This window comes from Ahaetulla prasina, chromosome 1, assembly GCF_028640845.1.
Source record: "Ahaetulla prasina isolate Xishuangbanna chromosome 1, ASM2864084v1, whole genome shotgun sequence".
Classification (NCBI taxonomy): domain Eukaryota; kingdom Metazoa; phylum Chordata; class Lepidosauria; order Squamata; family Colubridae; genus Ahaetulla; species Ahaetulla prasina.
This window is the reverse complement of record NC_080539.1, coordinates 191,399,111-191,419,521: the sequence shown is the minus strand read 5'-3', so window position 1 is coordinate 191,419,521 and position 20,411 is coordinate 191,399,111. Positions and strand designations below refer to the sequence as shown.

At 36.0% G+C, this 20,411-nt stretch overlaps 1 protein-coding gene across 2 annotated transcripts in view; it reads right to left on the bottom strand.

Moving 5' to 3' along the window:
• ABCA12 (ATP binding cassette subfamily A member 12) overlaps positions 1-20,411 on the bottom strand; it is a 393,723-nt gene that overhangs the window by 20,946 nt on the left and 352,366 nt on the right. For both annotated transcript variants that reach the window (XM_058185940.1, XM_058185931.1), the window contains 4 exons: positions 18,390-18,606; positions 17,682-17,791; positions 16,790-16,934; positions 14,070-14,204 (listed from right to left, as the gene is read on the bottom strand). In XM_058185940.1, the coding sequence (XP_058041923.1) occupies positions 14,070-14,204; positions 16,790-16,934; positions 17,682-17,791; positions 18,390-18,606 (607 nt within the window). The remainder of the gene's footprint in view (positions 1-14,069; positions 14,205-16,789; positions 16,935-17,681; positions 17,792-18,389; positions 18,607-20,411) is intronic.

Here is a 20,411-nt window from a genome sequence, read left to right as displayed (position 1 = left end):
AGCTGCTTTGGGGGTCCATAGAGGATCGTAGCTGTCTCGTAGGAATGATGAAGAATGGAGGCATGGGCTGGTGTGAACAAGGAAACTGCAAATTTCCTGAAGCGCCGGCAAATAGCCTCCGACCCAGCTACTGGAAAGACAGCCATTGGGAGCTGCCTCAAAGCTGGGGTGGCCACACAGAAAAAGAGAAGAAAAAAGTGAGGTGGATCGTCTAGCTGAGATTGAATTTATTATCTTGAAAACAAAATTCCTATTTTTACTTTACTCCCTGGTTTTTAAAAGTAATAACTGAAGAAGAATTCTTTAATCAGATACAATTAGGAGGGGGAATTCCCGCCTCATGGAGAACTTCTTTTATTTCATTGATACCAAAAGAGGAACAGGATTGTTCTAAACCTGGGAATTACAGGCTAATCTCACTTTTAAATAATAAGATTATAAGATTTTTGTTAGACTAATAGCTAACAGATTAATGTTAATTTTGCAGCGAAGAATTCATAATGATCAATCTGGATTTATAAAAGGGAGACAGATGAGGAATAATGTTAGGCAGATTGTTAATTTACTGGAGTACTTAGAAAAGAAAAATTTTATTCCAGCAGCATTTATTTTTCTCGATGCAGAGAAAGCTTTTGATCGATTGCATTGGGATTTTTTATTTAAATTAATAGAAAAGATGCAATTTGGAGATGGTTTTTTAAGAATAATTAGGGCAATTTATGGAGAGCAAACAGCACAGATTATAATCAATGGTAGCTTAACAGAACCTTTTAAGATTGCGAAAGGAACAAGACAGGGATGTCCTTTATCACCATTATTGTTTATTTTAACTCTAGAACCATTATTGGATAAAATACGAGAAGTAAAGGAGATAGAGGGAATTAGAGTTAGACAATATGAATATAAGTTAAGAGCTTTTGCAGATGATTTGGTGATTACTTTAACAAACCCTATAAATTCTAGTAAATCTTTGTTGGAAATAATTGATCAATATGGAATGTCTCAGGGTTTAAGGTAAATCAGAAAAGACAAAAGTGATAATAAAAAATATGGCCAGACAACAGAAAGAAAAACTAGAGGAAGTAACAGGATTTGAAATTGTAAAGAAGGTTAAGTACTTAGGGGTTTATATTACGTCGTCAAATGTGAAATTGTATAAGAATAACTATGAGGTTTTATGGCAAAAAGTTCAGAAGGAGTTGATTGTTTGGAAAAAACTGCAATTATCTTTGCTGGGGAGAATTGCTGCTATTAAAATGAATGTTTTACCTAGATTTTTATTCCTCTTTCAGATGATACCAATAATTAAGAAAGATAAGAATCTTGAGGAATGGCAGAAGGGAATTAACAAATTTATATGGGAAGGTAAAAAAGCTAGGGTTAAAATGAAAATAATTCAAGATTCTCAGGAAAGGGGAGGTTTAAAAATGCCTAATTTTAAATTATATTATGAAGCAGCTGCTCTCTCTGCAATAAGTGATTGGTTTAATTTAACAGAGGACAGAATTTTGAATATAGAAGGTTATGATTTGCTATATGGATGGCATGCATATTTAATTTATGACAAAAAAGTGGATAAGGCCTTTAAACATCATGTGCTAAGAAATGCCTTTCATGTGTTTGGAAAAACTACTTTTATAAACTAAATTATAAGGTTCCTATATGGGCAAGTCCTAGACATACAGTAGAAAATATAAACATAGAACAGAATCAGGAAATGATTACATATAAAGATCTTTTGTATACTGAAAGAGGTAATTTGCAGTTAAAATCTCTGCAAGTATTAAGAGAGGAAGGGAAAAATTATACTTGGTTTCAATATGAGCAACTACGTGCTAGATGGAAGGAGATCAGAAAATTGGTATAGAGCAGAACGAGGAAAATTTGGTAAAGCAAATTAGAAATCAGTCTCAGGAGCATATAAAGAGATTGTATAATGTGTTACTTGAAATAGATTCTGAAAGGGACTTGGTAAAGGACTGTATGATAAAGTGGGCACAAAATTTTCAGGAGCCAATATTATTGGAAACGTGGGGAAAAATTTGAGTTAGAAATGTTAAATTCACGAGGCACAGAATCTGAGGAAAATTTTTATAAAATGTTTTATAGATGGCATCTAGATCCTAAAAATTATCGTATGTATCCAGAAATGCAAGCAAAATGTTGGAGATGTAATTCTGATGACGCTACATATTTTCACATTTGGTGGACTTGTAAGGACATAAAGGCCTTTTGGATAAAAATTTGGTGGATTTTACAAAATGTTTTGAAAAAGAAGATAAAGTTCCTGCCGCAATTTTTCTTGTTGGGAATTATTACGGATTGTACAGTAATTGAGACTAAATTGATTTTAAATCTAATAACTGCAGCAAGATTACTAATAGGACAATATTGGAAGAAAAAAGAAGTACCAACAATAGAAGAATGGATATTGAAAGTTGCCAATTTGGCTGAGATGGCGAAGATATCAGCCTTTTTGAAAGACAATACGCAAGAAAGATACTTAAAGGAATGGAAAAATGGATTGACTATATTCAACGTAGATATCAGACTAAGAGTTATCAGACTGTTTTGAATGATTATGATGTATTATTTTTGATTGCTTTTGGGGGAAGTTAGGAATTGATGATTGTAGGGGTATAATCAAGTTGGGACGAAAATTTTTTAGCATATGTTTGTTTTATTTTTAACTATACCTTGTGCTCGTTCCGGGAAGTCGGGGGGGGGGTTGCGAAGGGAGGGGGGAGGAGGGGGGAAAGGGGGGAAAAAATTTTGTAAAACTTTTTGAATAAAAAAAAAAAAAAAAGAAGAAGAATGGCAAAAGTGGAAAGGAGAGTGAGTGGATGTAAGGCTGCCTCCTCACTTCTGGAAACAGTGGCGAAAAAGCAGTGGCCATAAAATAAAGACAATTTTAAAGAAGTTTGAAAACGGATTTGAGAAATAGAAAGCAGATTGGGCAGAGTGGCTTTTTGCCAAAACAAAAATATGTACGAACTTTAAAATCTTGGGATTTATATTGGAAAGTCTGAATTGGATTAATTATATTGAGGATTAGGGGGAGTAAACTGCAGTGCCATCTAGTGGTGTAAGAGGAATTATTGGAAAATTAACTGAGAGAAGAATAAAGAAGATATGAAATGGAATGACCTTGGACAATGTTTTTAAATTTGGCAACAGAGTTCTGATAATAATTGTCTTGTGACTTGTGGGAAAGAAAAAGAAAAAGAACCACTGTATAATAGACTAAATATCCAATTGCCTTCCCTCTATTTTCTGGATCTATAATTTTGGATTTTTGGATTTTTTTGACATTTGGAAATTTTGGAATTAAATTTTTGGATTTTTTTTATTTCTTTTTATTTCTTTTTCCTTTTTAAATTTTTGGTTTTTGCTTTTCCTTTTTATCCTGGGCAGACATTCTTTCTCCTTTTGTTTTTGTGTGATTTTTTTTTTTTTTTGCTCCTTTTCTATTTCCTTCAAACTTATGTGGATTAGGGTAACAAGAACCTGAAAATTTTGGATTGTATTTTAATTTTGATTTTGACCTTAAATTTGGATTTAATTTGAAAACAGAATTTGATTGCTTGGTGGTGGAACAGAGTGGAAGTGGATCAATTTCAAGATACCAAACGTGAATTACAATTAAATTCAATATTCAGATTATAAATTTTGTGGTTTAAAAACAAAAAACAAGATGAAGAAAATAACGGCACATTTATCATCACCATCAATAACAACAGCATCCAACTCCACGATACAAAAGATAGTAGATACTACAACACAACAAGAGAAAGCTAATATGAAATTAAAAAATATGTTACAGGCAATGCATGAAGATCTTAAGGAATGAATAAACAAAGTAGAAGAAGAAGTCAAAGAGGTGATGGGGAAAAATGAATAATGCCTGAAGTTAGTGGAAGAGAAAGCAGAATCCACAGAGAAAAATGTGAAAGAGATGGATTATAGATTTACAACAACAGACAAAAATCAGGAAAAACAATTACATCATTGGAAGTGGACAAGGCTGATTATTATCTAAGATTCCAAAATATTGAAGAAGAAAAAGGAGAGAATCTACCCAAAAAATTTGCGGAGATATTAGGGGAAGCAATGGAAGAGAGTAAAGAAAAGATATTAAATGGGATTGATGAGATTTTCAGAGTACATACAAGATATGCAATGAGAAATAATTTGCCTAGAGAGATTCAAGTCAGATTTACCAAGAAAACATTGAGAACAGAGATTTTGCAGTTTATGAGAAATACGATGATAGAACACAAGGGTAGAGAGATGGTGGAGTTGAAACAAATTCCAAGAAGGGTTAGAGACTTAAGAAAAGAATACCAGTTCCTGACAAAATATAGAATAGAATAGAATAGAATAGAATAGAATTTTTATTGGCCAAGTGTGATTGGACACACAAGGAATTTGTCTTGATGCATATGCTCTCAGTGTACATAAAAGAAAAGATACGTTCATCAAGGTACAACATTTACAACACAATTGATGGTCAATATATCAATATAAATCATAAGGATTGCCAGCAACAAGTTATAGTCATACAGTCATAAATGGAAAGAGATTGGTGATGGGAACTATGAGAAGATTAATAGTAGTGCAGATTCAGTAAATAGTTTGACAGTGTTGATGGAATTATTTGTTTAGCAGAGTGATGGCCTTTGGGAAAAAACTGTTCTTGTGTCTAGTTGTTCTGGTGTGCAGTGCTCTATAGCATCGTTTTGAGGGTAGTAGTTGAAACAGTTTATGTCCAGGATGCGAGGGGTCTGTAAATATTTTCACGGCCCTCTTCTTGATTCGTGCAGTATACAGGTCCTTAATGGAAGGCAGGTTGGTAGCAATTATTTTTCCTGCAGTTCTAATTATCCTCTGAAGTCTGTGTTTTTCTTGTTGGGTTGCAGAACCGAATCAGACAGTTATAGAGGTGCAAATGACAGACTCAATAATTCCTCTATAGAACTGAATCAGCAGCTCCTTGGGCAGTTTGAGCTTTCTGAGTTGGCGCAGAAAGAACATTCTTTGTTGTCCTTTTTTAATGATGTTTTTGATGTTAGCTGTCCATTTTAGATCTTGCAATATGATAGAACCTAGAAATTTGAAGGTTTCTACTGTTGATACTGTGTTGTCTAGTATTGTGAGAGGTGGAAGTATGGAAGGGTTTCTCCTAAAGTCTACCACCATTTCTACGGTTTTGAGTGTGTTCAGTTCCAGATTGTTTTGGTTGCACCACAAGGCTAGTCGTTCGACCTCTTGTCTATATGCGGATTCGTCATTGTCTCGAATGAGACCAATCACTGTTGTGTCATCTGCGAACTTCAGTAGCTTAACAGATGGATCATTGGAGATGCAGTCATTGGTATACAGGGAGAAGAGAAGTGGGGAGAGCACACAGCCTTGGGGGGCCCCTGTGCTAATTGAACAGGTATTTGATGTGATCTTGCTTAGCTTCACCTGCTGCTTCCTGTTTGTTAGGAAGCTTGTGATCCACTTGCAAGTCTGTTCCGGTACCTGTAGCTGGTTTAGCTTAGTTAGAAGAATGTCTGGAATGATGGTATTGAATGCTGAACTAAAGTCTACAAAAAGGACCCTTGCATAGGTCTTTGGAGACTCAAGATGTTGTAGGATGTAGTGCAGAGCCATATTAACAGCATCATCTGTTGATCTGTTTGCTCGGTATGCAAATTGCAAGGGGTCTAACAGCGGATCCGTGATGGTTTTCAAGTAGGAAAGCACTAGCCTTTCAAAGGTTTTCATGACTACAGATGTTAGAGCAACTGGTCTGTAGTCATTCAGTTCCTTGATGGTGGGCTTCTTCGGCACTGGGATGATGGTAGAGCGTTTGAAGCAAGAAGGAACATAACACATCTCTAGTGATTTATTGAAAATATGGGTGAAGATGGGGGCCAATTGGTCAGCACAGACTTTTAAGCAAGAAGGAATTATCTTGTCTGGGCCTGGAGCTTTTCCTGGCTTTTGTCTGTGAAATAGGTCCTGCACTTCCTTTTCTGTGATCACTAGGGGTTGTGAACCCAATGAAATGGGGTCAGTTGTAGGAGGCTTGGCTGTTGTTGGTGTGTCTGAGATGGGGGTTGTGGAGATAGGTGGCTGTAGTTTCCTTTCAAACCTGCAGTAAAACTCATTCAGGTCATCTGCCAGTTGTTGATTACCTTCAGCCTGGGAAGGAGGTTTTCCATAGCCGGTGATATTTTTAAGAGTTTTCCACATGTTTGCTGGTTCATTTGCTGAAAACTGATTCTTTAGCTTTTCAGAGTAGCCTCTTTTTGCTGCTCTGATCTCCCTTGTTAGTGCATTTCTGGCCTGATTGTACAGCATTTTATCACCTTTTCTGTAGGCCTCCTCTTTCGAATGTCGTAGCTGCTTAAGTTTAGGTGTGAACCAAGGTTTGTTGTTACTGTATATTCGCAAGTTCCTTGTAGGTACACATAGGTCTTCACAGAAGCTGACATATGATGTTACAGTATCTGTGAGTTCATCCAGGTCCGCAGAGGTATCTTTAAAAATATTCCAATCAGTGCAGTCAAAACATGCCTGCAGCTTTAATTTTGATTCCTCCGTCCAGGTCTTCACTGATTTAATTATTGGTTTTGTGGCTTTAAGTCTTTGCCTGTAAGCAGGTACAAGGTGAATCATGCAATGATCAGAGTGTCCTACAGCTGCACGTGGTAAAGACCGATAAGCATCTTTTAGTGTTGTGTAGCAATGGTCTAGAGTATTCTTGCCTCTGGTGGGACAATTGACATGCTGAAAGTATTTTGGTAGCTCTTTCCTTAAGTTTGCCTTGTTTAGATCTCCCAAAACAATGGCCAGTGAATCAGGGTGTTTGGCTTCAGCCTCCATGATTTGGTCAGCTAGAGTTCGTAATGCCTTGTTTACACAGGCTTGTGGTGGGACATAAACAGCAATTAGAAGAAATGAGGAAAATTCACGAGGCGAATAGTAAGGTTTGCAGTTGATAATTAGAGTCTCTAAATTGTTGTCACAGAATTTGTAAATTATATTAAAATCTTGACACCAGTTTCTATTAATATATAGACATAAGCCTCCTCCTTTCTTTTTACCAGATGTTTCTGGAATCCTGTCTGATCGTTCAATCTGAAACTCTGGAATGTTCAGGCTGCTATTTTCAATTGATTCATTTAACCAGGTTTCAGAGAAGCATAGGACTGCTGAATTGCGAAAATCAGAATAGTATTTGTTTAAGAGGAGTATTTCATCCATCTTATTTGCAAGTGAGCGTATATTTGTTAGGAAAATTGAAGGCAGAGGAGTTTTAATGCGACTTCTTAATCTGTTTAAGATCCCAGATCGTTTACCTCTCTTCCGTCGCTTTCGTCGTTTGTTTTTTTTGGTAATCCATGGCTCCGTGGGAATTGCCTCCTCCTGTATTAGAATCTCCTCCATGTTTGTAAAGATAGGTGGGGGTGAGATCAAAGAAAGCTGCTCCTTAAAGAAATGTTCCTTAATTTTTAGCAGATGGTCTCGTGAGTAGGAAATCCGTAGTGAGTCACAGAGAACAATTAGAAATAAAGAAACAATTAGAGAGCATTTCACCGAGGCAGCCTTCGTCGGCGCCATCTTGGAATATTTGATTAAAAGAGGAGTGAATTTTAGATGGTTGGTTCCAGAAGGAATCTTGGTGAACTGGTAGGAACAAAGACATAGATTGGATACAATAGAGAAGGTGGAACTATTTTATGAACAATATATAGGATTCCAAGAAGAAGAGAGATTGAGAGAAGAAAGAGAGGCTGGATATCAGGAAGAGAAAAAGGAACAACCAAAAGATATAGCTAAAGAACAAGAAGAAAGAGCTATAAGAGAAGGCACAAGAGTGAAAGAAGCAAAAGAACAAAGGGAGATAAGAATGATTAAATCTACTAAGCAAGTAAATAAGTAAAATATGGAAGAAGAAATAAATGGACTAAATTCGGGAATAAAAAGAAGAATATTTAATAAATTAAAGAAGTTAAAATTAGAGATAATATGCTTACAAGAAGTTCATATTAGAAAGAAGTTTTGGGAGCAGATTAAATTGGGGACATTATATACAATACTTGCTTGTCAGAGTAAAAGAGAAGTAGCACTATATATTAAAAGGACAATTCAATCCAAACAAATTTTTGAGGATGAGGAAGGGAGATGAAACGCCAGAAAAGACACCTAGAGAGCGACTAGAGGGCCAGCCGCGCTGAATCCGACCGAACACTAGTAAGGTCTCATATTCAGACCTATCTAGTGGCGATAAGAGCGGCAAAACAGGTGTATTTTACCGCTCTTATTGCATCGGCAGATAACCCCCAACCGCACTGTTTAGGGTGACCCGCTCCCTCCTTGCTCAGGGAGCTCGGAAGGACCCCTTGCAGGGCCGTGCTGAGGATTTTGGACAATATCTGTACGATAAAATCGCTCAGATCCGGGATGGGCTGGACGCTGATTGGGTAGATTCGGGCGGGATGACGGAGGTAGTTTTGGAGAATGTTATCTGGGAGGAGTTTGATGCTGTGACTCCCAAGGACATGGACAGGATACTGAGGAGGCTGAATGCGACCACCCGTGTCCCTCCTGGTTGGTACTGGCCACACAGGAGGTTACACGAGGCTGGCTCCTGGGAATTATCAATGCTTCTTTGATGGAGGGTGTCTTTCCTACCGCCTTGAAAGAGGTGGTGGTGAGGCCCCTCCTCAAGAAGCCTTCCTTGGACCCAGCTGTTTTAGCAAACTATCGTCCGGTCTCCAACCTTCGCTTTGTGGCGAAGGTTGTTGAGAGTGTGGTAGCATGTCAGTTCCCTCAGTACCTGGAGGAAACTGTCTATCTAGACCTGTTCCAGTCCAGCTTCAGGCCTGCATACAGCACGGAGACGACTTTGGTCGCGTTGGTTGATGATCTCTGGAGGTCTCGGGACAGGGGTTGTTCCTCTGTCCTGGTCCTATTAGATCTCTCAGCGGCCTTTGATACCATCGACCATGGTATCCTGCTGCGGCGGTTGGGGGGTTTAGGAGTGGGGGGCACCGTTTTTTGGTGGTTCTCCTCCTATCTCTCTGACCGTTCGCAGACGGTGTTGGCAGGAGGGCAGAGATTGACCTCCAGGCGCCTCACGTGTGGGGTGCCACAGGGGTCGGTTCTCTCGCCTCTCCTGTTCAACATCTATATGAAGCCGCTGGGTGAGATCATCCATGGTTTTGGGGTGAGATGCCATCGGTATGCTGATGACACTCAGCTGTACATTTCCACCCCTAACTACCCCAACGAAGCCGTCAAAGTGATGTCCCGTGTCTGGAAGCCGTGCAGGTCTGGATGGGGAAGAACAGGCTTCAGCTCAACCCCTCCAAGACGGAGTGGTTGTGGATGCCGGCATCCCGGTACAGCCAGCTGATTCCATCGCTGGCTGTTGGGGGCAAATCATTGGCCCCCAGGGAGAGGGTTCGCAACTTAGGCATTCTCCTGGATGATCGGCTGTCTTTAGAAGATCATTTGATGGCCGTCACCAGGGGAGCTTTTTATCAGATGCATCTGATTCGCCAGTTGCGTCCCTTCCTGGACCGGGATTCCCTATGCACGGTCACTCATGCCCTTGTCACTTCCCGCCTGGACTACTGCAATGCTCTCTACATGGGGCTCCCCTTGAAGAGCACCAGGAGACTCCAGCTGGTCCAGAATGCGACTGCGAAGGTGATAGAGGGAGCACCACGATGCTCCCATGTAACACCTCTCCTGCGCAGGCTGCACTGGCTGCCAGTGGTCTTCCGGGTGCAATTCAAGGTGTTGGTCATCACCTTTAAAGCGCTCCATGGCATAGGACCGGGTTATTTATGAGACCGCCTACTGCCACCAATTGCTTCCCATAGACCTGTGCGCTCTCACAGGGAGGGCCTCCTTAGGGTGCTGTCAGTCAAACAATGTTGACTGGCGGCCCCCAGGGGGAGGTCCTTCTCTGTGGGGGCTCCTGCCCTTTGGAATGAGCTGCCTCCGGGGTTGCGTCAACTCCCTGACCTCCGGACCTTTAAACGCGAGCTTAAGACTTTCTTATTCCATCGTCCGGGGCTAGCCTAATGAAATTTTAGTGGGGGTTTTATGAAGTTTTTAGGATTGTTTTAATTTGTTGGGCCAAATTTCAAAATTAGTTTTTAATTATGTTTTAATTCTTTGTGTATATTCATGTTGTTTTAAATTGGCTGTAAACCGCCCTGAGTCCTTCGGGAGAAGGTCGGTATAGAAACCGAAATAAATAAATAAATAAATAATAAATAAGAGTATTAATAGTAGAAATAGTAATGAACCATAAAAAAATATCGTTAGTAACAATATATGCTCCAAATAAAAAGCAAGAAGAATTTTATGCGAAATTACAAAGAAACATAATAGAATATGAATATGAAGATATATGTATAATAGGACATTTTAATTCGATTGTAAATAATGAATTAGATCACAAATCCTCAAAAATGTATAAGAAGTTAAGAAAGACTCTTCCTAGAGCATTTTTTACAATGACAGATGAATTGAGCTTGCAGAATGCTTGGAGAAGAAGATATCCCAAAAAAAAGCAGTACACATTTTACTCAAACAGACACATGTCGTGGTCAAGAATAGATATGATATGGATGTTAACAGAATTAATATCTAAAATACACAAGATTGATATAGAAACAAGTACATGGGCAAACCACAACCCAATAATAATGACATGAAAAGAATAAGATGGACATTGAATCAAAAACTATTAAATGAAAAGAATTTTCAGCAGTATATAGAAAAAGAATCGATCTATTTCTTTAAATAAAATAAAAAAGAGGCTACGTCATTACAAAATGTATGTGATACTAGCAAAGTGTATATTAGACTGACAATTACTTATTTAGGAAAACAGCACAAACAGAATAGACAAACACACAAAAAACTGGAGGAACAGTATAAGAAGTTAGAGAGGAAACTACAGAAAAATCCACCTCATAAAAAGATTAAGAATTTGATGGACTTGCAAAAACATAAAATGAATGTAATGGAAAATGAAGATTTGGTGAATAAAATAAAATCAACAAAGTAAAACTTTTTTGATAATGCAAATAAACCAGGACAATGGTTAGCATATAAAATGAAAAAGGAGAAAGAAAAGAAGTTAATAAACCAACTAGTAGATCAAGATGGGAATATATGCTACCAAAATGAGGAAAAGAAAAAAGTAATTGAGAAATATTACAAACGACTATACCAGAAAGAGACAGTTGCAGAGGGAAAGATAGAACAATATCTAGAAAAAGCTGGAATACCCAAGATTCCAGAAAAACTTAAAAAGTTATTTGAAGAAAGAATATCAATGATGGGAGGGAATAGAGGGAATTAAGAGACAAAAGAATGGTAAAACACCAGGACAGGATGGATTACCAGCAGAGTTATACAAAATGTTGCAAGATGTATTAAGTAATGTAATGTTGCAGGTATTTAATGACTTATTACTAGAAGCTAAAATCCCGGACTCGTGGATGGAGGCATACATAACTCTTATACCAAAAGAAGAATCAGCTCTTCAACAAATAAAGAATTATAGACCAATTTCCCTATTAAATGCGGATTGCAAAATTTTTGCATCAAGACTGAAGAGAATGCTAAATGAATTTATACACACAGATCAGAATGGTTTTTTACCAAAAAGGCAGATTAGAGACAATATGCAAATTATATGGAATACATTGGAATACTATGAAGTGTATCTAGAGAAGCAAATGGCATTGTTATTTTTGGATGCACAGAAAGCGTTTGACAATGAGAATTGGCAATTTATGATAACATAATTGCGAATGATGGATTTTGGAGATAGATTTATAAATATGGTCAAAACTATATAGAAAGGACAATCGGCAAAGGTAATTGTAAATGGCGAAATGAGAGAAAAAGTGGATATCAGAAAAGGAACCAGACAAGGATGTCCGTTATCTCTATTATTATTTATACTGACATTAGAGATTTTAAACAGAAGAGTAAAACAAGATAAAGAAATAAAAGGAATGAAAAATAAAAAAGAAGAATATAAATTGCAAGCATTTGCGGATGATTTAGTGTTTATTATGGAAGATCCTATAGAAACAAGCCCAAAGTTACTGGAACAAATAGAGGAATATGGAGCAGTAGGGACTGAAAATTAATAAAGATAAGACAAAAATTTTAGTTAAAAATATGATAGGAAAAAAAAAGGAAATAATGGAGAAACCAAACATTCAAATAGTGAAGAAAGTGAAATATTTAGGCATTCAGCTAACTTCAAGATGCATAACCATCAAAGAAGATAACTACTTTAAATTGAGAAATCAAATTGAAAAAGACTTGGAGAAATGGAGAAATTTGCAATTATCATTAATGGGAAGGATAGCGTTAATTAAGATGAACATATAACCAAGAATCTTATTTCTCTTCCAAACAATACCAAGAAAGATTGAGAAATAAAATACTTTGAGAACTTGAATAGGGCAATGTGGAAATATATATGGCAAGGGGAAAAAAGCAAGAATTAATATAAAAATGTTACAAGATTCTAGAATTAGAGGCAGGTTTGGGCTTCCAAATTAGGAGCTGTATTACCAAGTGGCAGTGCTAACATGGATTAAAGAACGGATCTTATTGAGAAATACAAGACTATTGACTTTGGAAAGACATGGCACGCTTGGCACGCTTTCTTATGGTATAGGAAAAACAGGATACATGGATACTTCCAGAGACATTATGTAAAAAATGGTTTATTAATAGTGTGGGAGAGAGTGAAAGCAAAACATTACATGGAAATACCTATGTGGCTTTCAACAATGGAAGCTTTGACACATCCAAATATTATTAATATGAAAAATATTCTTAGATATAAGGATATTTTAACAGAAAAGGGAGAACTAAAACAAAAACAAGAGTTGGAAAAGCAAGAGATTGAGACTGATTGGTTTACATGATTGCAAATACAATCAAGATACAAAAAAGATCTTAAACAGTATGGTTTAAATATGGGAAAATCAGAATTGGATGAGATATTGATGGGAACAGATGAAAAAATGATTAAGAAATTATATATGATTATACATATAATAACAGCAGTATTTGCACAAAACTGGAAAGCAGAAAAAATCCCATTAGAAGGAGAGATAATAAATAAAATTTTAGACTGTGCAGAAATGACCAGATTAACATTAAGAATAAAAGATAAAGAGGAATCGGTATATTTCAAGACATGGGGACATTTTTATGATTGGCTAGAAAAGGAATATGAATAAAAATAAATGAAAGAAAAGACAAAAAACATATAGAAATCCAGATGACACCTGAGTAAATGAAAAAGGGGGAAGGAGGGGGAAAATGAAAAAACAGGTACTATATAAATGTACGTTAAGGATGATATAAGTGTAACAAAAAAAATAGAAAAGAAATTGAAAGGAAAATGTGGGTAAATATAAGATCCGGGTTGCTCGAATATTATCTTGAATTGAATTGAAAATAGACACAACAAAGGAGACAGAAGGGAGAGAGGAGTAGAGGGACAGGTAGGAAGGAGAGAGGAGAAGGGAGGAAAAGAGAGAAAGAAGAAAGGGAAAAAGAAAGGAAGAAAGGGAGGGGAAATAAGAGTAGGAGAGAGGGTTAGAAAGAGAGGAAAAGGGGAGGAGTGGGGGAAAGGAAGGGGAAGAAGAGGAGGGGAAGGAGAGGAGGAAAGAAGAAAGTTGAAAAGAATAGAAGAAGGGAGGGAAGGGTAAGAGGGGAGAAGGAACGGAGAGGCGGTTGTTGTGGAAGAAGGGAGATTTGGAATGGTAGAAGAGCAACTCTGAATGTATTTTAAAGTTTTAGAATGAAGAATGAACCAATATGGAAATCAAAAGATAATATGTGTAATAAGAATGGTTAAAGAGATTGTGCATTTATATATGTTTTATGAGTAATAAAAATAAAAAACTTTAAAAAAACAAAATAGTTTTCTGGCTTGTAGCTATTACTTTGCAAGACTATGAGAGAATATGAAAAATCATAATAATTCCGCACAAAATAAAGTTTGAATTTCATACCAATAGTAAAACTGATGGTTTCCCCAGAAGGGCTAGAGCAGTTGATAACTTTCTGTTGGTGCCATAGCTGCACATAGAGGCAATTCTACATCGGTAAGGCATGAGATTAAGTCGATAAAGAAGATGAAATACAATCTGTGAGGAAAAGAGATTCAGAAAAATGATCATTCAACAATTATGGTATGATGATAAAATTAGTACCTGAATTTTAGGAAGAAATATTATTTTGATAGTTTTATAATTAACATTTTTTTAACTTCCTGTTCAGTGTTAATTTACCAGCAGTTTTAAGCAAACATTAAAATGATACTAAATCTGTAGCAAGCATTTTGGAGTTAGAAAAGAAGTTATAGTTGTGTGCACAAGACTCTCCTGCTAATTTGGTTTTATAAGCTTATATTTTTGCAGATCTATTCCTGTCCCACTTGAACTCTAAATACTTTGTAAAATATGATGCCTAGAACTGAACATAATACCCTGAGTCAGTATTTCTTAAAGCGTGATTCTAGGAAACTGAAGATCTGTGAAATCAAAATTATTTGTCCAATATTGATAGCATTTGCCAAAACTATGTCACTTTTCTCATTTTTTGGTAAAAATAGAAGTTTTATTTGGATAAATTTGGATTTAGTATTTTTTTACATGGTTCTTTAAATATTCTATAAATGTGTATAAACCATGTAAACAAAAGCTCTTTTGGATTTCTCCATAATTATAAAAGTGGAACATTTTTGGATAAATTTGGATTTAGTATTTTTTTACATGGTTCTCTCCCACAATCTATCCCATTGCTCTAATTGTATATTATGACCAAAATTTCTCGCCCAGCTAATCATTGTCTCTTTCACAGTTTCTTCTTCCATTTTGAATTTTAACAAAAAATTATACATTTTTGTAATAATTTTCCCCCTGTTCCTAATAATATCCAATTGTTTTGTATATATACCATATTGTTCCCGGTCTTTTTTGTATTTTGTTTTAATTTGCAGTTATGGCCACCAGTCAATTATTATCCCTGATTTCTTAAATCCTGTTCTGATTTTAAGTTTCCAAATTCATCTAAAAGTTCCGAGTATCTTACTGCTTCGTTTATGTCTAACACATTGGGATGGATTATTGCTTCCATTGTTGAAATCCAAACTGGAACTTTCATATAGTGATTTTTCCTTATATTGTCCCAAATATTTAACAAAGCATTTCACACTAGTCTCTGGAAGTATGTGTTGGTCTTGTTTTTTCCTTCCCATAAAAATGCATGCCATCTTAATTGGAGATCGTGGCCTTCCAATGTTAATACTTTCTTATTTCTTAGTTGAACCCAATCTTTTAGTACACATTATTGTCGCTGCTTGATAATATATTTCCCAATCGGGTAGGCCGAAACCTCCTTTGGATCTGGAGTCCTGAAGAAGTTTACGTTTTATTCGGGCTTTTTCCCCCAACCAAATAAATTTACCTATTATTCTATTTAATTGATCGAAAAATACTTTCCCTAATCTTATTGGGATTGTTTGAAATAAATATAGCAATTTTAGTAATATATTCCTTTTTATTAGGGCAATTCTACCAACTAAAGATATCTATAATTTTACCCAAATGTCTAAATCTTTTTGTATTTGTTGTACCAATTTATCATAATTATCCTCTTTTAGTGTACTTTATAATCTTCCTGTTTAATTTTCAACCCTTTTATCATTTGGTTTTGTCTAATTTGCATTAATAATATTTCCACTGATAGTATAAATAAGAGGGGTGACAAGGGACATCCCTGTCTTACCCCCTTAGTTATACTAATCCTCTCCATCGTTTCCCCATTTATTATTATTTTAGCCGATTGTTTCGAATAAATTGATCTAATGTTTGTAAATTTCTCCCCTAAATTCGTAATTTCCAACTGATTAATAAGAAAGTTCCAGTTTAGATTATCAAATGTTTTTTGAGCATCCACAAACATTAATGCCAACGCTGATCATTTCTATGAAAAATGAAATTTATCCTCCATCATGATGGGAGCAGGTCCTTTGGAAAAAAATGATAAATCAAATATTAAATATAAACAACCAAATTCTGGCCTCTGTTTCCATCAAATCAGCTTCCAAATGCAGGCTAGCATTTGAAATACAGCTGAAACCTGTTATGTTCTTGAAAATTCAGTTTAGACAAACCCCCAAAATCAAAACAAAGAAAGAGACAAATTGAACCCATTGAGAAGTTGCACTAAGTAGTCAGAGGGCTTTCAGTCCAAAATATGTATTTAGCAACATTCAGTTTTAAACTACTGGTATGTTAAAAGCAAAACTCCAACATTACTTAGTAGTTTTTCAGAAAATGTCTGATATTTCTACTATATCTATATACTATATTTCTACGCGGACCTTTCGCCGCGAACTTAAAACTTATTTATTTTATATGGCTGGACTAGCCTGATTTTTATTTTTATTGGATGGGTTTTTAAAATTGTGTTATTTTACAGGGGAGTATGTTTTTTAACATTTTGGGCATTTAAATTAGTTTTTTAAGGGTTGTTTTTAATTATTGTGTGTATTTATATTTTATCTGCCTGTTCACCGCCCTGAGTCCTTCGGGAGAAGGGCGGTATACAAATTAAAATATTATCATTATTATTATTATTATTATTATTATTATTATTATTATTATTATTATTATTATTATTATTATTATTATTATTATTATTATTACTTAATCTTAATTTTACATACCCCTTTAATATCTTCCTCTGGGATGCTATGTAATCGTGCATAATAATACATGTGTTCTTCAACAGTCAACAAATCATCTAGGGCATCTTCTTGAGGACAGTATCCAAATTGTGAACGGTGTGCATCATCAATTTCACTCAAGGATCTGAGTTGCAAAAATTCTTTGTTAAGTCTGGAAAGATTCTTAAAAGTGCTTAAAAGTTAACATAACAGGAAGCCATGTGAAACACTTGTACAAACATGTATAGTAGAAAGAGAAACATAGGACCCTGACATTGCTGTCTCATTGTATCTGTGTTCTATACATCTGAGATTGTATTTGGATAAAGCCACATTTATAGATAATCTTCTATTGACAGACTTACAAAGCATGATTTTATGTTGGCTTCAGTCAATTTCTTGCATGAGTTTTGTCATTTTAATCATTAACACATCCAGTCTGTAAAATGCCAGTCTTCTTACTAGGTTTTATTGTGGCATGGTCCAAGGCCACATTTTGATCTCCGTTTTGCATTTCCATTTTAAGGCCTCATTCTTAAGAGTGGCATAAGAACACCAGGGAAGTCACTTGTGGCTAAGCATTTCTCACATAATTATTCAGAGGAGGTGGGAGACGGGCAACTGTAATTTGCAGTTCTTGTGAATTTATTAAAAGCAATATTGTTGAATGAATTACTCTGAAATGCTATAATTTAACAAAACTTTGACTTAAGATATGGCCTCAATCTCTATACTATGGATAAAAATGCATTATAGAAATTAGTATCACTAAAGTAATGAAAAATTCTATTTGGATTTCTTTTTAACATAAATTATTTTGTTCCATATTGGATTTATTTTCTCAGTTAAGTTGCTCCACTTTCATTGTGGAGAATGAATCTGTCCTCCATACCCAGTTTCATCTTGCATCAGTAGCCTTCCATCAGTTGGACCAATGTCGCCTGTCAGCATTTTAAAAATGGTGGTTTTCCCAGCCCCATTCACACCAAGCAAGCCAAAGCACTGGAGGAAAAAGATCACATTTTTAAAGGCATTTGTAGTTTTCTTGACTTACGATAGATTTGAAAAACAAATATTCTTTCATATTATCCATAATATTTGCAATTTTAATAAACATTGTTTAAAGCAAACAAAATAGAAAGCTCAAGAGATATAGAAAACAGTATCTTTACATGCATTCATAACTTAAAAAACTAGTAAAGTATCAGTTTCAAAGGGGGAGGAGGGCCCAGCAGAAACATTCAGATTAATGCTTCATCTTTTTTGCAGTCCTCCCATCTAATCTCTGAAATGATTTGAGTTCTGTGCAGGATCAGCCTCCCTAATACAGAGTAAGATATATGCCTTATGTAGCAGATTTTGATTCATATGAAACATGTGCAAAATATTATTTAAATGGTTATGTTTATATATTTTTGCTACTGATGAACCTAAGGTGGGCAAAGAGAGAAATGAGCAGGCGGTGTATGCCTGATATGTCCAGGTGAATGCCTGAAGATGCCTCTTAAGCTGTGCACAATTTTTTGTGACTAGCTACACACATAATAAAAGTGTTTACCCCTCATAATTTTCATTTTGTACTTTTGGTTTAATGACTTACCTCTCCTGCTGGGATTCCAATGTTGACATTTCTTACTGCTACAATCCTTCGGTAGGGAAGATGGTAGATTTTGGAAAGATTCTGGAGCTGCAACACATCACAGTCTGACAAGCCCAATGTCACTCGCTCTCTTTCTGCTCGGACATCCTTGTCTTCCTCCCCAATAATGTCTTCAAGGTAGAGTGGAGACTTACCATGCAGTTTATCAAATAAGAATCTACCAAAAATTAAAATCAAGTATATTAGTATCACCTTATTTTTAAATGTTATCTTATGAAATATTTTGTTGATATGAGTTTTTTGCAGAAGCTTTTTTAAAATTCAATTATTCATTACCAATCAATATACAGAATGGAATGGAAATGGAAATGGAAATCAGAACAGAACAGAACATTCTTTATTGGCCAGGGCGATTGAACACACAAGGAATTTGTCTCTGGTGTTTGCATAAACTTTCAGTATACATATAAGCCACAAAATGATAAAGCATACATCATAAGATACAATCATAAATATAAGATACAACCAACAACGTGATAGTCATAAGATACCAACAGGAGTAGAAAATAGGAAAGATGAGAAGGATAATAGTAATAGTAATAGCAGATGACACAACAGTGATCAGTCTCATTTGAGACAATGATGAATCTGCATACAGACGGGAAGTTGAATGACTAGCCTCGTGGTGCGACCCGAACAATCTGGAACTGAACACACTCAAAACCGTAGAAATGATGGTAGACTTTAGGAGAAACCCTTCCATACTTCCACCTCTCACAATACTAAACAACACAGTATCAACAGTAGAAACCTACAAATTTCTAGGCTCTACCATATCGCAAGATCTAAAATGGACAGCTAACATCAAAAACATCATCAAAAAAGGACAACAAAGAATGTTCTTTCTGCGCCAACTCAGAAAGCTCAAACTACCCAAGGAGCTGCTGATCCAGTTCTACAGAGGAATTATTGAGTCTGTCATCTGCACCTCTATAATAGTATGGTTTGGTTCTGCAACCCAACAAGACAGACATAGACTTCAGAGGATAATTAGAACTGCAGAAAAAACAATTGCTACCAACCTGTCTTCCATTGAGGATCTGTATACTGCACAAATCAAAAAGAGGGCTTTGAAAATATTTACAGACCCCTCATATCCTGGATATAAACTGTTTCAACTCCTACCCTCAAAACGACGCTACAGAGCACTGCACACCAGAACAACTAGACACAAGAACAGTTTTTCCCGAATGCCATCACTCTGCTAAACAAATAATTCCCTCAACACTGTCAAACTATTTACTAAATCTGCACTACTATTAATCTTCTCATCGTTCCCATCACTCATCTCCTTCCACTTATGACTGTAACTTTGTTGCTTGTATCCTTATGATTTATACTGATATTGTTTCCTGATTGCTTATTTGTAGCCTATGACTATCATTAAATGTTGTATCATTAAGTGTTAAATTTGTATCCTATGACTATCCTAAGTGCTGTAAGTGTTGTACCTTGATGAAGGTATCTTTTCTTTTATGTACACTGAGAGCATATGCACCAAGACAAATTCCTTGTGTGTCCAATCACACTTGTCCAATAAAAATTATATTCTATTCTAATACAGTCCTACTACATGCTTAGTTATCCTTAGGCATAAGACAGTGCTGTGGGAATTATATGTTTAGCAGAGTGATGGCATGAGGGAAACAACTATGTTTGTATCTTGTTGTTTTCACATGCAATGCCCTATAGTGGTGTCCTGAAGGGAGAAGTTGAAACAGTTTATTTCCAGGGCTCTGTAGATATTTTCTCAGCCCTCTTTCTGGCTCATGAAATATATAATGGAACTTGGAAGCAGGCTGATTGCAATTGTTTTTTATGCATCCTAACTATCTGTTGAAGTCTGTACTTGTCTTGTTTAGTTGCTGTACCAAACCAGACAGTTATAGAAAGTACAAAATACAGACTCAATCATTCCTCTGAGGAACTGTATCAGCAGCTCCTTGAGAAGTCTGAATCGGC